This window comes from Lissotriton vulgaris, chromosome 9, assembly GCF_964263255.1.
Source record: "Lissotriton vulgaris chromosome 9, aLisVul1.2, whole genome shotgun sequence".
Taxonomy (NCBI): Eukaryota; Metazoa; Chordata; class Amphibia; order Caudata; family Salamandridae; genus Lissotriton; species Lissotriton vulgaris.
Window position 1 is genome coordinate 375,567,589 of NC_141697.1, and position 14,201 is coordinate 375,581,789.

General features: G+C 42.6%; 1 protein-coding gene across 1 annotated transcript in view; it reads left to right on the top strand.

Annotated features, from left to right (window-relative positions):
• Window positions 1-14,201, top strand: part of VRK1 (VRK serine/threonine kinase 1) — a 220,283-nt gene that overhangs the window by 10,194 nt on the left and 195,888 nt on the right. Inside the window, exons 2-3 of the mRNA XM_086937748.1 lie at window positions 2,398-2,628; window positions 6,445-6,500. Of these exons, the coding sequence (XP_086793874.1) occupies window positions 2,403-2,628; window positions 6,445-6,500 (282 nt within the window). The 5' untranslated portion in view covers window positions 2,398-2,402. The remainder of the gene's footprint in view (window positions 1-2,397; window positions 2,629-6,444; window positions 6,501-14,201) is intronic.

A 14,201-nucleotide genomic window follows, 5' to 3' on the forward strand; every position in this document is an offset into this window, starting at 1 on the left:
CGAAAGTGAAAACAGTATTCGGTGTTGTATTAGCAAGAGAAATCAGCACCACAGGGATTGGGTGTGAGACCACGGTTGGAAATTAGATTTAGAAGGAAGTGAGAAGTGCTCAGAAACATTGGTCATGTGTCTTTTCACACTCCTTTTGTCAAACTGCCGCACAGAGGGATCCACCTATAAGCACGTTTTTTTGGTTCACACAGGAATGATGGCAATAGATAAGCTCCCAAGGCCTTATGTACTCTGACTCTCAAAGAATTCTCACAAAAATACTAAACCTCTTTTAGGAAAGGACACAAGCTGCCGGAAGAAGTGTTTGAAAAGCAGCTCACAACAGCACCCATGTCCCGTAGAAGTGGTGAGTAGTACTGAGGCGGAGGATGGTCTTGGCTCAGCACTGACTGTCCGCAGGAAGCCAGACAGAATGCAACAAACAGATGGGGCTTGCTGTAACACAATGAATGAGGGACAATCCATTAGATATGTGATGTGGGATGTATGTCGTTACTACGCATGCTTTTACAACCAGGAGGTGTGAATTCTCCCAGGAGTCAGAAACAATAGCCTGGACGGAAAGGAGATCACGCCTCCCTCCCTCCCTGACTGGATGGTTAGTGTAGTGGCACATCAGGGTGGTGAGCTTCAAAGCGTTCACAGCCTGTGATATGCAACCAGGCTGCCTCCCTTAGGAGGAAATGGCCTACCCTCTTCCCCAGGTACATTGCACCTGAGCAGGCGGGAAGCTTGGGTATTCAAGAGGTATACACCCCGAGAAGGCTAGCCACACCTCTAGTGGTGGGCTACCTGGTCTGTACAGCGCTGAGGAAAGACCGCAGCTATTTTTAAAAGTGGTAGACAAGAGGGTTCTAGGTAGAAAAAGGTGACAACCCCCCCACCCTCCCTACCCCAGATGTGGCCACCTCAAGGACAGATTAGCCGCTTGGGCGTGTAGCCCATTGGCCACTGTCTGCCACACCCCATGAATTTAGGATTTAAGGGCCATCCATGACACCAGAACCTCAGTTCTGATCTTACTTGCAACAAAGGACACAAGAAGAGACCAGAGTCTGCAACAACAGACTATTAAAGTCGAACTGCTATTTGCAACTCTACCAGGATTGAGCTATAGTTTTATTATTGTAAATCCTTCTATGGGTATTGTGAGAGTATTGCATGGTGAAGCCTAACCAGCATCACCACAAGGTACTCCACCTTCCTACAGGGTCTAATGCCCCAAACCAGCCAATGCGCACAGAAAGGATTGGGCTCCATTAATGAGAAGGCTCACTAGTTCTAGTCAAAGTTTCACTCTATTAATATGCAAAGCTACCAGCCACCTAATCTCAAACATTGTTTGCTTAATTGCTCTCAAGGCAAAAGTGAAGACTAGCATTGGCAAAGTCAATAGGTCTCGCCTATGCGCTGGAGCGTCATAGCACCTGTTTTCAAATTTTATTTTTAGCCATGCTACACAGCTGCGCTGCAGTAAAACATGGCTAAAGGACATTCGGAAAGTCAATAGCTCTTGAATAGACAAGACTGCTTGGATTTGCCATTGCTTGTTGCATGAACAAATATACATAAGCACATTTGCTCCTGCGAAAATCTGCTCAGTGATTGTAAATTCACTTTCTTTACACCACTCGGTTGCTCACCAAGTAAATGTTTACTTTTGCTCTTGTTGAGAGTAAATTTCCAGTGTTTCCCAGCATCAGAATTGGTGGTGAATACCATTAAGCATGCAACATGCGGATATGCAGAAACTCACATGGCATTCTAATCCTGGGTGTACAGCCTCCTTCCTGCTCCAGTCCCTGTGTGTAGATTTGTGCAAAGGTGGCACAATCAGTTTTGCTAGAATACAAGCCATGATATGAGCCCTTTCATAATCGGAGAGGCTATTTTCAAAGTGTTGATATGAAAGCCCTACCATAGTTTGACACTTAGTGCATGTCACCTAAACGGCCAAGTGTGTATGTGTTTTAATTGTTTTTATTTCAACGAGATAAGGAGATTTCTGTAGCACGTTGATAATTTTTTTAATTCTACACCCTTGGTATGTGACTTATCCTTTTAAGAGACCAGGATAAAACCTAATCTTTTAAATTGCTCTACTGTTCTTGGGTTGAGTTATGAGCCAGAATATATGCATTATGGCGAGCGCCAATGCCCCATGACCACCTTAATTTAACAGTTTCAAAACTCACTAACTTAATAAGGAGATTTCTGCAAAGAACCCGGGTGGGGAGTTATCCTGCAACTTTGACAAGTTGGTTTAACTGTTAGAAAGGCTTTTGCCAGTGACTTGTGAATTTTGTTTTGGAGGGTCCAGGGGATGTACCATCTAAATGCAGAAGTGCACCATCGTTTTGTAATATTTATTTTGTTTTTATGTAGTGAAAATGCTTCGTAAAAAAGATGTACCAGCTGCAAGGAAGTCTCCAGCTCAAGCCGCAAGAAAGGCCTCGGTTTTAGCAGTGAAAAAGGTCCCAAGTACAAAACGGGCCCCTGCAAAGAGAAAATTAGCAGAAGAGTTCCTCCCTGGCGAGGTATTAACTGATGGAGCAAAAAAGCAGTGGAAGTTAGGAGTGCCTGTGGGCCAGGGTGGCTTCGGACGCCTTTATCTTGGTGAGTGCTTACAAAGGCTATTAACATTTTTTCAGGTTTGTTTCCTTCTATACAATTTGCCCTACAAAGTGTCTCAGCTATCATTTTTAAAGAGGGTTGTGTAGATTGACTTGAAATGAGCATTGACAAAGCCAATATTGCTCACTGTGTGTATGCCAATGCAGACCTATTGGCTTTGCTTGTGCCTTCTGCTGGTGGTAACTTTGGCAAAAAAAGCATGATGACATTTATGCATGCATATGTCATGACGCTATGACAGGCTAGTTTGATGACTATATGCATGCATGCATCGCATTCACAAGTATATGGTATAGCGTGGCTGCCATTTGTCTTATTCCCTTTTTTAATTTTTATTTACCGTCTCAAGATGGTGAAGGCCAATCTTGAATCCGTAAAAAAAAAAAACAGGCCAATCTTGAAGCGTAAAAACCCCATAATAATTTAAATAGGTGTGATTTTTTTTTTTTTTTAAAAGGAATGTCTCAACAGCAAATTGTAACTGCCATACCCTTCAAAAAACGTTAAAAAAAGTATTTTCTCTTTAAATAAGACAAACACTACGACATGAGGGACAGAGAAGCAGAATGTTGGAAATGCCAACATTCATTGGGAAGCAAATAAACCAGGAGCAACCATAAGAGGCAACTGTAAAAAAAAAAACAACAAAAAACAAACCCAAGAAAAGCAAAATACGAGGGGAAGAAGAGAGCAATACAAATCATGTGTGCTGATATGCGAAAGGGGCGAAATAATGAAATCACATCTAGTGCCATTGGGTGCTGAATGAAATATGTATCTCTCTGAATGTACTTAATGGAAGGACACACACACACCATCCAATCAGAATGCAATAAAGAAGAAATGCCCCAGAGGTGGAAGAAACCAAGAATAATGAGGAAAATCAATTTAGAATAGCATGTGGGCTGATTGCATATATTTTAATGTATTGATAACAAAAGGTCTTCGACAATAGACAGTTGAAGCTGTCTGTAGACAACACCTAGAAACCACCAATGTTGAAATTTATGGTTGAAAATCGTAAAATGCAAGTACCATAACCGAGAAACGTTAAATTATTACGGGATTGGCTAAGCCTTCTCAGACTCCTATTGTAGAAGAGGAGACACTAATGCGTTAGTGTGAACAAACAGATATATTCGTGCACTTATATCCGATATCATCTCAGTATTTTGAGTAATTCAATTTCAAAATGAAATTGGAAATGACTACTGGGAGATCTGTCATCCTTTGTATTGTCTTAGCACGTATTTTATCCTATTTTCTGAATTTTGTGCGTGTGCTCTCTCCTTACAGTATACGATAGTGTGTGTGCTCTCGCCTATTGGCTTACACTTGATTGTCATATTTAATTTATTTATAAACTCCTAAATTTATGGTACTTCATGTACCCAGGGCCTGTAAGATAAAGGCTATCAAAGGGCCCGCAGCACTCATTGTGCCACTCACTTAAGAAGCCCTTGAAACATGTCTCAGGCCTGCCGTTACAGCCTGTAGTGCAGTTTTGAAACTGCCAATTCGGCCTGGCAAAATTGATCTTTTGTGAGGCCTACACCTTTTTTAAAACGCATAAGTCACCCATACGGGAGACCCTAAACAGCCTATGGGGCAGGGCATATATATTTATTTTTTTAAAGTAGGACATGCCTTTTTATTACATTTTCATGTCCTGGTAAAGAAAAACTCCTACATTCGATTTTCACTACTACCTAGCTCTCCCATTGGATAACATTTGATTATCTTATTACATTTAATAAGTACTAACTTTTTATTGGTAACAGATAGGCATGTCCAGTTTGGACTCCGTTGAATTTTAATTTAAAATCCTCTTTAATGGTAAAGTAAAAATTATTAAAATGCCAAGTTGGTATTTTCTAGACCTAGCTATTTGGTGCCTGATCATGGGTCACTTGCCTTGTAATTGCTTGGCAGTTGTACTTTGTGTATTCCTTCCAGAGAGTGAGACAAAGGAGGACTAAGTGTTGGCAGGATGGACCATCCCACAGGAGGGATGGGGTAGAGCGGTTTTATTTTTTATCTATTTTATTTTTTAGAGTTTTATATAGCGCCAGAGCGCATGACTGTGTACTGCCCTGAGGCGGCTGGCCAAATCGCCATGCACACTGATAACAGCGCAAAACACTCACCGTAGTGCCTGTCATCTCCCTGGCCCACCATCAAGCCTCGGCTCCGTGAGCAAAACTAAAACGATGATAAACAAGGGTTTAATATTGTTTTATTTTTCATTTTTTTTTGTTTCTGAATGAGGGGGCGACGCTCCTCCGCCATCGCTTAAAAGCCGCCGCTGACTATTTGCCAACTGTTTACCACTTTATTTCTATTATAAAGCATACACAGTACACTATGCTATATTTTGTTTTGACACATTGCTTTCTGTGCCTATTACCTATTATAGTGGTCGATATTTGATATTGTACTAATGTATTACTGGATAAAGATTTTTTAAAAGGCCACAGATTTAGATTTGCACAGCAGCAACCTGAACTCCTCCTGTCTTGTGACTGTGTATCCATCTGCTGCAAACCTTCCCTGGTATCTCCATGTCCACCAACCCTGCCCCCTTACATTTCAAAGTGCTGCCTCCAGCACACACACAACGGAACCTGACACCATTCCTTTGTCACCCCAGACTTCTTGCAGAGGAAGGAAAGCACGTTCCCGAACCTGTTGTGGGGTAACCAGGGTTTCCCCACCATATGAAAGGTTAGCACCATGTATACATATTGAACCGCCTCCTCGGTATACTCCTAGACCTGTGGAAGACTTCCGAAGGACTGCCTTGTACTCCGGAGGACTGCCATGCTGCTTGAGGCCTGACTTGCTACTTGAAGAGGAGAGAGGACCACTTCACTGAACCTAGGACTACCAGAGTGACTCCAAGGGCTAGTCGGCTGGCCTCCTTTGTCAGCCACATGAACCTGACAAGCTCCACAGACCTTGAACCCCTGCATCTGGCCTCTACTGGAGTGAGTCCTAATCCCCCAAGTGGTGCACCCAGTTTCTGGACACTTGGAAGTAGTGTTAGAAGTGTCGCTTCTACCTAACCCCAAAAGGTTGGACAAAAACCCAATTTCTTACAACTACATTGTGTAACCACCTCACTCATTCCTTATTTTCAATACATTCCAATTTCAATATTGGTACTAACTATTTATGTTTCACTTGTATGATAAGTATGCTGATTTCTCCAAGAGCCATTGTAGTCAGTTTGTGCGGCGCCTACCATGTATCTTTTATTGAAGTAGATTGAAATAATCTTGATAAAATGTAATTGTGTTATTTCAATGCATTATCATCCTGTTAAACTAATGTAATGTACAGCTGTAGATTATTTTAGACAAGGAAAAGGATGAAGGTGTAAAGTTGTGATTCCCAGTGTTATGGTCCCGGTCTAAGCTTGTGTCCTGTTTGTAAGTGCACCATCATTACTATCAGCAATTTTAGCTTGACAAGAGTAGCCTTTAATCACTCCCTAAAGTATTTTTAATATCGGAATGCCAACCAATCTGAGAAAATTGTGTTTTACTGCCTTGTTTTTTTCTAGAATGCTGCTCATATGCCATATGTGCATAGCTGGAAGCTTGGTGGGAGGATTGTTGCATAGTAGTCCTGTTGCGAGTTTTCATTGAATATATGTAAGAACTGTCATTAGTGTTAAGCCTTCAATGTTGTGAAAGCGCCTGGGTTTGAGTCTGGATTCGTGTAAGGTGCTGTTTTTCATGCTTCGATTCTGAGGAAGTTTTATTGCAGTAACGTTTTCTTCCTTTTTATAACCAGCTGACGAAAACTCATCTAAGGTGGTTCGTCCTGATGCTCCCTACGTTGTTAAAGTGGTAAGCTGATGTATCTTAGATAGTGCAGTGCCATCGAGTGTGTCTTCTTTCCTAAAGTAATATTTTATGTCATGTTTTTTCTCACAATGCTTCACCTCCAAGGAAATGTGCCAGCTTATTACGTCATATTTTGAAGCTCTAGAGCTCAAGGCACATCATTGTCTCCTGATTACGCAAACTATTCAGTACAAACATCCCTGTTGTAATTTCTGATTTCTAGTTAAGAATCTAGATTACTATTCTAAGCAAGCATTTGCAAAGCCAATCGTCCTCGCCTATGCAAGGTCTGTTGGCTTATTCAATGCCTTTAAGACTTGTTGCACCGCAGAGCAGGCACACATAGAAGTGGTGATGATGAGGGGCGCGTTCCAATCCCTCTTTGTAAACAATATTGTGTCTCAAGCGAGAGTACATGTCATAGCGAATGGCTCACACAGACTCCACCCTAAAAAGGGATTACAAGTTATATGCTTAGGGCTTGTTTGTTTCCACCATCCTGTTGCATTATTTTTCAGGGTTCTCTTTCTTATATTATGAAGACTTATTTGTAAGATTCAACATTAACGTTTTGTGTTAGTAGTACATAATATGGTATATGGAACCTCACTTGTTAATGCCATCGCATGGTTGCAGTGGCGTGCAAAACCTGCGCAATGTGGACATTTTTGGTCAAATTAATTGTGCTGGCTTGCTGTTCCTCTTATGCTCTACTGGCAGTTTTCTTGTGTTCATAGTTAGGAGTAGGATAGCCTCGGATGTTTTGCACCAAGAAACCTGTTTGGTGTAAGATTATTTTATAAGTACGATCCATTATAACATAAAACACACTGTTCAACTCAGTGCCTACTGTTTCTTAAAATGGATAAATTGCATGGTATTTCTGTCAAACTAAAAGTTCAGTACCTTTGTTTGAAACAGATGGCATCAAATTGAGGCACACTCACATGTGTACTTGTTAGTTGGCCTCATTGTCGCCCATGCTCCCATCTCCTTTCAATCACATACTTTTTCCAAGCTTTAACCTTGATTATCTGGGACCTTTAACATTTTCTTACTTATTAAGGGAAAGGATTGAAAATTAAATGCAAAAAAAGGAACAGATGTTTCTCTAAATTATTAACCATTAATATAGCCCAGAATCTATGGTATATTTCGAAAGTGGCAAGATAGGTTTGAGCATAGTTTTAACCTAATATAAAATTGCTCAGACATTTTGTTTACATAGATTTCTAATTTTGGTTCTGTCACACAGAGAAAGTTTGAAAAATTCCTGTTTGTGATTTGCCTCTGTGAGACAAACGACAAAAGCAAAAAAATATATATTGGAAAACGTCTGAATGCTGCCCCTACTTTGGCCACTCCATACCTTTTACATACTTTAGGCACCTTGTACCTCTATGTGTTCTACTTTAGAAGATGTTAATTTTTCTATTCCATTAAAATGATTTTGAATAAAAAAATGTCTTTATTTACCTTAAAGAAAAAATAGTCATGACCCTATGCAAATCGTATCAACAGAGGAGGAAATAGCACATACATTAGTCGTCACACGTCCATGTGGGTTTCACAATATTGGCCCAAGTGCAATCTGCATGCTGAACATCTATTCGAATTGCTAACAGGTGTATTGTCAGTCCATCATTTTTTAGACCTGCACAGGCATAACTTTTCTTCTGCAGTGCATCTTTATCTCCCCAAAGAACTCGCAACCCCCGTGCCTCGTAGCTTCCACATAAATAACCAGCACAATGTGTACTATCTGTAGTATATGCCAGGTGGTTCTTCAGCTAGGTCTAATAGTAGGAGGGGCACATCCCCAGCCGTCACACATGGTAGAGGCCCCCCCACAGTGAGGGTTGCATTGCATGCCTCTTCCCCTTAGCATTGCATCTATTCCTCCCAGCCAGAAAGGGAGATACTCATTCCGCTACATCCTCCTCCAAAAGAGCAGCCAGTTTTTTTTGTCTTCATCCCCCAAGAGAGCAGGTCGTCTGACAATTTATCGACTCCTCGTGCGCGACATGTGTGCCTCCTCAGCGCCCACCCACTCATCTCTCCTACAGTTCTCTATCCGGTGGAGGGGGTGCAGGCTAAATCACCGTATTGCGATATGCCTCTTCGCCATCACAAGGCTCAGAGTCCCAAACTGCCTGCTCAGTTTTTTGTTATTAGCTGGGAGTAGGCCCAGCAGACATCGTTGAATTGTATTAGAAACCTCCCATCCCGTTGCATATTTAATGTTGGATAACACTTCTGCCCAGTACATTGCAGTGACAAGGCATCGCCACACTAGGTGTATGAAGTCAACCCTATCCTGACTGCATCTGGGGCATGAGAAGGTCCTGATAGGATAAATAGCCTGGAGTCACAGTGGAGAAAAATAGGCTAAATGTTCTATTGCACTAATTTGAATCGAGGGCTTATAGAGACTACCCTGACTGCCTCACAAATTTTAGCCCTGTCACCAAAGTTCAAGGGCGCATCGGCGCATCAAACTCCTGCTGCCATGTTTCTTCCAACCAAAGTGTCCTCACCGGCGGTCCGCCTGGAGTGCCCGGTATATGTGTGTTATATGTCTACGGCCTCCTGCTTGGGAAAGGATAGTGACCAGGGTTGACATGGGTTTAGGGGACTCCGGGAACATCGGCCACAGTTGCTGAGCTGTGGCCGCTATTTTTGCGCACTGCAAGAACTGTCCGCTCTAAAGTGTGAAAGTCCCAGCAGCATCCTGAAGCATAATCAAACGGTCCCCTGGATATGTCAGAAAGCATAATACAGCCACCTTCCCTCCACTTATGCATTAACATAGTCTGCACAATCTGGGCAAAGGGGCACACCATCCACAAATTCAAATATGGGGCCTGCCTCAGTACCCTTCACACGTTCTCTCCCAGAGGCGACATAATAGTCAGATTGCATTGGATCATGACTCTGGGACATTTTTGCCCCTCAGTAATAGCTCGCCCAGCTGATGTCTCTCATGCGCACCTGCCATTAGTGACCTTTCCCAGTTGTCATCTACATCAAACCAGTGGATCTGGTTTTGGAGCTGGGCTGCCTTGTAATAAAACTCCAGACCTCCTTGCCCCTATTCTTCTTTTAGGGAGGGTTGGCAAGTCCACTTTGCAGCATTTCCCCGCCCATAGTAACTGAATGAAGAGACTGTCCAGATCCTTAAAAGTCCTGTGTGGAACCTCTTGCGTTGCTCCCTGCAGCATATATAAACACCTGAGTAGCGCTATCATTTAATAAGGGCTATCTTTCCCATGAGAGACAGCTGCAGTGAATTTCCAAAATCAATTGAGGGTCGAAGATTTCACATAACCTCCCCAGATTTAAGTTGTGGGCCTGCTGCTCCCCATGCGCCAAATAGATACCCAGGTATTTCACAGTATCTAGTTTCCACGGTATGTCTGTTTTTGGCAACTGCGCTACAGACAATTTTGACAACAGCCCGATTGAGTACTGGACCGACTTGGTTTTATTAACTTTCAGGCTAGAATATTCACCAAATTCCTGCATAACATTCAATAAAATAGTTACTGAAATATCAGGCTGATGCATGTAGAGCATTTTGTCATCTGCGTACAGCGCGACCACGTGTGTGTATCACCAATTCAGATACCACAGCTGTGCAGGACAGTTTTAAGGCTACATTCAAGTGGCTCCATGGTGATCGCAAAGAGCAGATGTGACAGCAGGCATCGCTGCCACGTGCCCTTATGCAGCTGTATCTCTGTCTAGACTAATTGGTCAGTACGCACTCGCGTGACTGGGTGCCTATACAATAACCAAACCCATTTCATGACGTTGTCCCCCATCGTGGCCATCACCTGCCAAATATAGTCCCAGCCAACAGAATCAAAAACCTTCCATTAAAATGATTTGCCACCAAATAGCAAAAACTTATTACCATTTAGCCTTCTTATTTCTCATTGTGAAATGGGTAATGTAGTTACTCCACCAGTTTGTTTGTTTTGTAAAGTTTTACTGCAACCAAATGAGGTGGGATTGCAGTTACAGTAGTTGTTTGGGTAGTTTTTTGCAGCTCCTTACATAGCCTGGATACAAAACGAAAAAATCCAAACTGCATGCAAGCTACTCACACCGAGTTATGCGCAGCACTACTGGATCAATGCTTAGAGCAGGAATGCTGATTTTTCCAACTTAGTAAAATCAAAGGGATTTTATAAATCTTGTGATTCTGAAATCTTATATTCCAGTGGAGTAATGCTCATCAGTGAATAATCAAGGGGTGTAGCCTATGTAAACGGTATGTGCTGTATCTCTTACTCTTCTTACCACCACTCTTAAGTCCTTCGACCCAAGACAAGATGAGCGCACCTCTCTGGTCACCTACACATGACACAATACACTTGCTACATAGGTTCACAAGGATATACAACCCTTCCAAACTCCTACCCCACAAGTTGTAGATTGCTACCTATGTGGGCAGGCTCTTCAGAGCCCATATAGGGGTAGTAATGAAATCCGAACTATAATGCCAGGAGAAGTAATAATTGTTGGTCATACCATGCATGGTTTATCAGCACCATAAGGAAGTACAGTGTCAGGAAAAATGATACAATTGCAAAATATATATTTTAAGTCCAAGAAATGCCCGAACGTACTAGAGTGCACTGGAATATGCTCTTCTGCCATGGAAATTAGTTCTCAAAACATTGAGCCCACATCATGCCCACAACTTGCTAGGTCAGTGAATTACAGCAAATGCTTAAATTGATCTCAGCCACTCGCGATCTTGGTTACTTTACAACTCATCGCTTTTTTCCCACTATTTCATGCTCAACAGAGACCTGCCATATGCAAATCAAGCCTAGTTCCACTTCAGAATTAACTTTCCACACTAGACAGTCAAGCCATGCCTCTTTCTGACAGGAACGCAAATAATCCCAGTATGATTTTGGCTTCATCAGTGAGCTGTAGCTTGAATCATATTGCACAGAGAGCACAGCAATCACTTCATAACAGGCGTGTCACATTTGGGGCATCTACTGCTATAAATATCAAGGTGTTGGAACAAAAGCTTGAATTAATCTCTGGCACCGATATTTGCTCTGGCCCCAGTCCAGCCATCACTTTTTTTTGTTTTCCTCAGTGCTATGCCCCAAGTGCAATGGGTATACCCAGATGTGGGTCCCATGCTCACTTCTACTCACCGAAAAAGCACTTTGATGCCTCGTCAGGGGTAGTAAGCGCTATATAAATGCAATTACAATAACATTAATACTCCAATTTGACCCTACTGATGAACCCAAATAGATTGAAATTGTAGGAAGATGGCTCTAACAAATACTATACCAAAGTAAGTCATAGTGTGCGCAGAGTCCCGTGGAGCCCCAGAGGCTAAAGATAATACTAATGATCTCTTTTGTGGTAAAGTGGACGAGCAAATCAGCTTATCGGAGGGTAGTGCTAAGCATTTGTTGTATACACACAGGCAAGAAATGATTACACACACCCAGTGCTTAAATCTGAGAACAGTGCTTTGTAAAAATATTTCTTTTGTTATATTTATTTTATAGAACCAAAATACTTTGTTGCAGGAAAATACGTTTTGCAATATCACTGTTTTTCAATGTAAAAAGTGGACTTTGTGCTTTTTTCAATCCATGCAATGTTATCGTATGGGAGGAAACACAATCCGCAATATGCAGGAAAGCAAACTATTTCCGTTATTGAGATTTTGGACGAAGGATCAGCAGTACTAGGCAAGGTTCAGGTAAGTGACCTCACTGCACCACCAGCGGCATTAAGGGGGCGGCCGGGCTCAGAGATCAATCTCTGGATCTGGTGCCAATGTTATCCAATGGAGAAAGGAGGCAACCGAAATGGTACTACTTGCAGGTGAATAGCACTTGTTTGGAACCCAGTTTCTGGGGGTTAAAGTAAGCACAGGGAAGGGCCACAAGGCAGCACCAAACGTACACCCTCATTGACACTCGGGCGGTCAGGGGCAGAGTGCCAACACAGCAGCGGGCGCCCAGTGCAAACAAATAGGGAATCTCTAACTTGGAAAAAGGCTGCACGCTCAGGCTAAGAGGCCAACGGCTTAAAACCTACAGCTTCGCATGTAAGTTGGGATGTGCTGGGGTGTCATGACACAGATTTCACCAAGGCCCAGTGGCTGCGGGTGCATGAGTGTCCTATGGCGTTGGAAGTCAGCTTACCAGTACAGGTCACGGTGGGGGGGGGGCGGGGGTGTTGTGCAGATCTTGAAGTGGAGTCTGGCAGGGGTCAGGTCTCTTGCTCTAAATTGCTGGGGAACCTTTCCTGGACAGGTGGACCACTGGAACTCTGGCCGTGTGCTTTGGGTGCAGAAGTGGTCCGTTTGTCGGTTCGACAGGTAGAACTTGGTTTTCTTCTGGACAGGTCTGCTGTCCACAGGAGATCAGGACTCTTTTTTTAGAAAGCATGCAGTCCTCCCAGGGATCTGGAGCTCCCTGAGCTGCAGGACAAGTCACTGTTCTGTAGCAGGGTCTTTGAGGGCTGCAGACAGGCAGGAAGGCCTGGGGCCACGCAAGTTGGTGTCTTGAGTCGAAGAATAAATTCGACCGATTGAAAGCGTGCAGCATCTGGCTGTGAATGACACTGGATTGTTTGCCAAAATCAACACTGGAGAAAAGAGTAACGCTGAGTATGCAGCAAGAGGCATTGTGGACCTTGTAGTCTGAACAAAGGAGTTCATTGGGAGAAGAAAGAGTTAAGGTAAACCGAATAAACATTTTAAGTGACTATTAGCATCAAGCACTAAAAAATAATGAAAATGGGTACTCTTATCCTTAAACTCGAACAATACTCGGAAAAATACCTAAAAGGACTGCCTCTTTAAATCAATGGACAGTTATCCCTCTTCAGTATTTTAGCCACGTTTGAAATGACTAACGAACCCACCCCTGAAACCATGCATATGATTAAGAGTAACTGACCTCGAAACGCGTTATGCCGTCCTGCTTGTGAATACTACCTTGCCTGGAAATAAAGATCCTTAAACATGCTGGTGTGGTCGGTCTGTACGCTGCTGATGGTTGCGCGTAATTTCTGCTGGATTTTCTAGGGTGTCTGACACATCCCGTAACCGACCCGACTCGTAAGGAAGTGACGCTTTTCCTATCGGATCCTTGATATATATATATATATATATATATATATATATCAAGAAAACACAATGCGTTTCGGTGTCCAGGGGCTTTGATCACATGATCAACCCTGTGACAACAACCATAAAGATAGAGAAAGGTGACACAAGTGCATATCACACACTGCAAATGGGTGCCATCTTGGAAGAGGCAAATTATTAATATACTATTCCCTAGTAATATACACAATTGTAAGCATAGATCTCAATTAAATCACATCAGAGTGGAATCTATTAATGCAAATAATAAATGCGCAACCTGCATGAACCCAGAGCCTATGCTTTCTTTTGTGATTTTAAACAAAGTCTCACCTATATTTTAGATTTTTCTGGTCTTAGTGCAATAGGACCACCTTCCTTGCTCACTGAGAATTAGTATAATGGTATATGATGCCTACAGTGAAGCTCTATGGTCTTGATTGCTCACCATGTGTGCCTTCCTTATCAAGAGGGACTACTGTCCCCTTGTTGACTGACATGAGCTTGGTGGTGGTGGCATGTGTTTTCTAGCCTCCCGCACCCCAAAAGATGCAGAGGTGCCA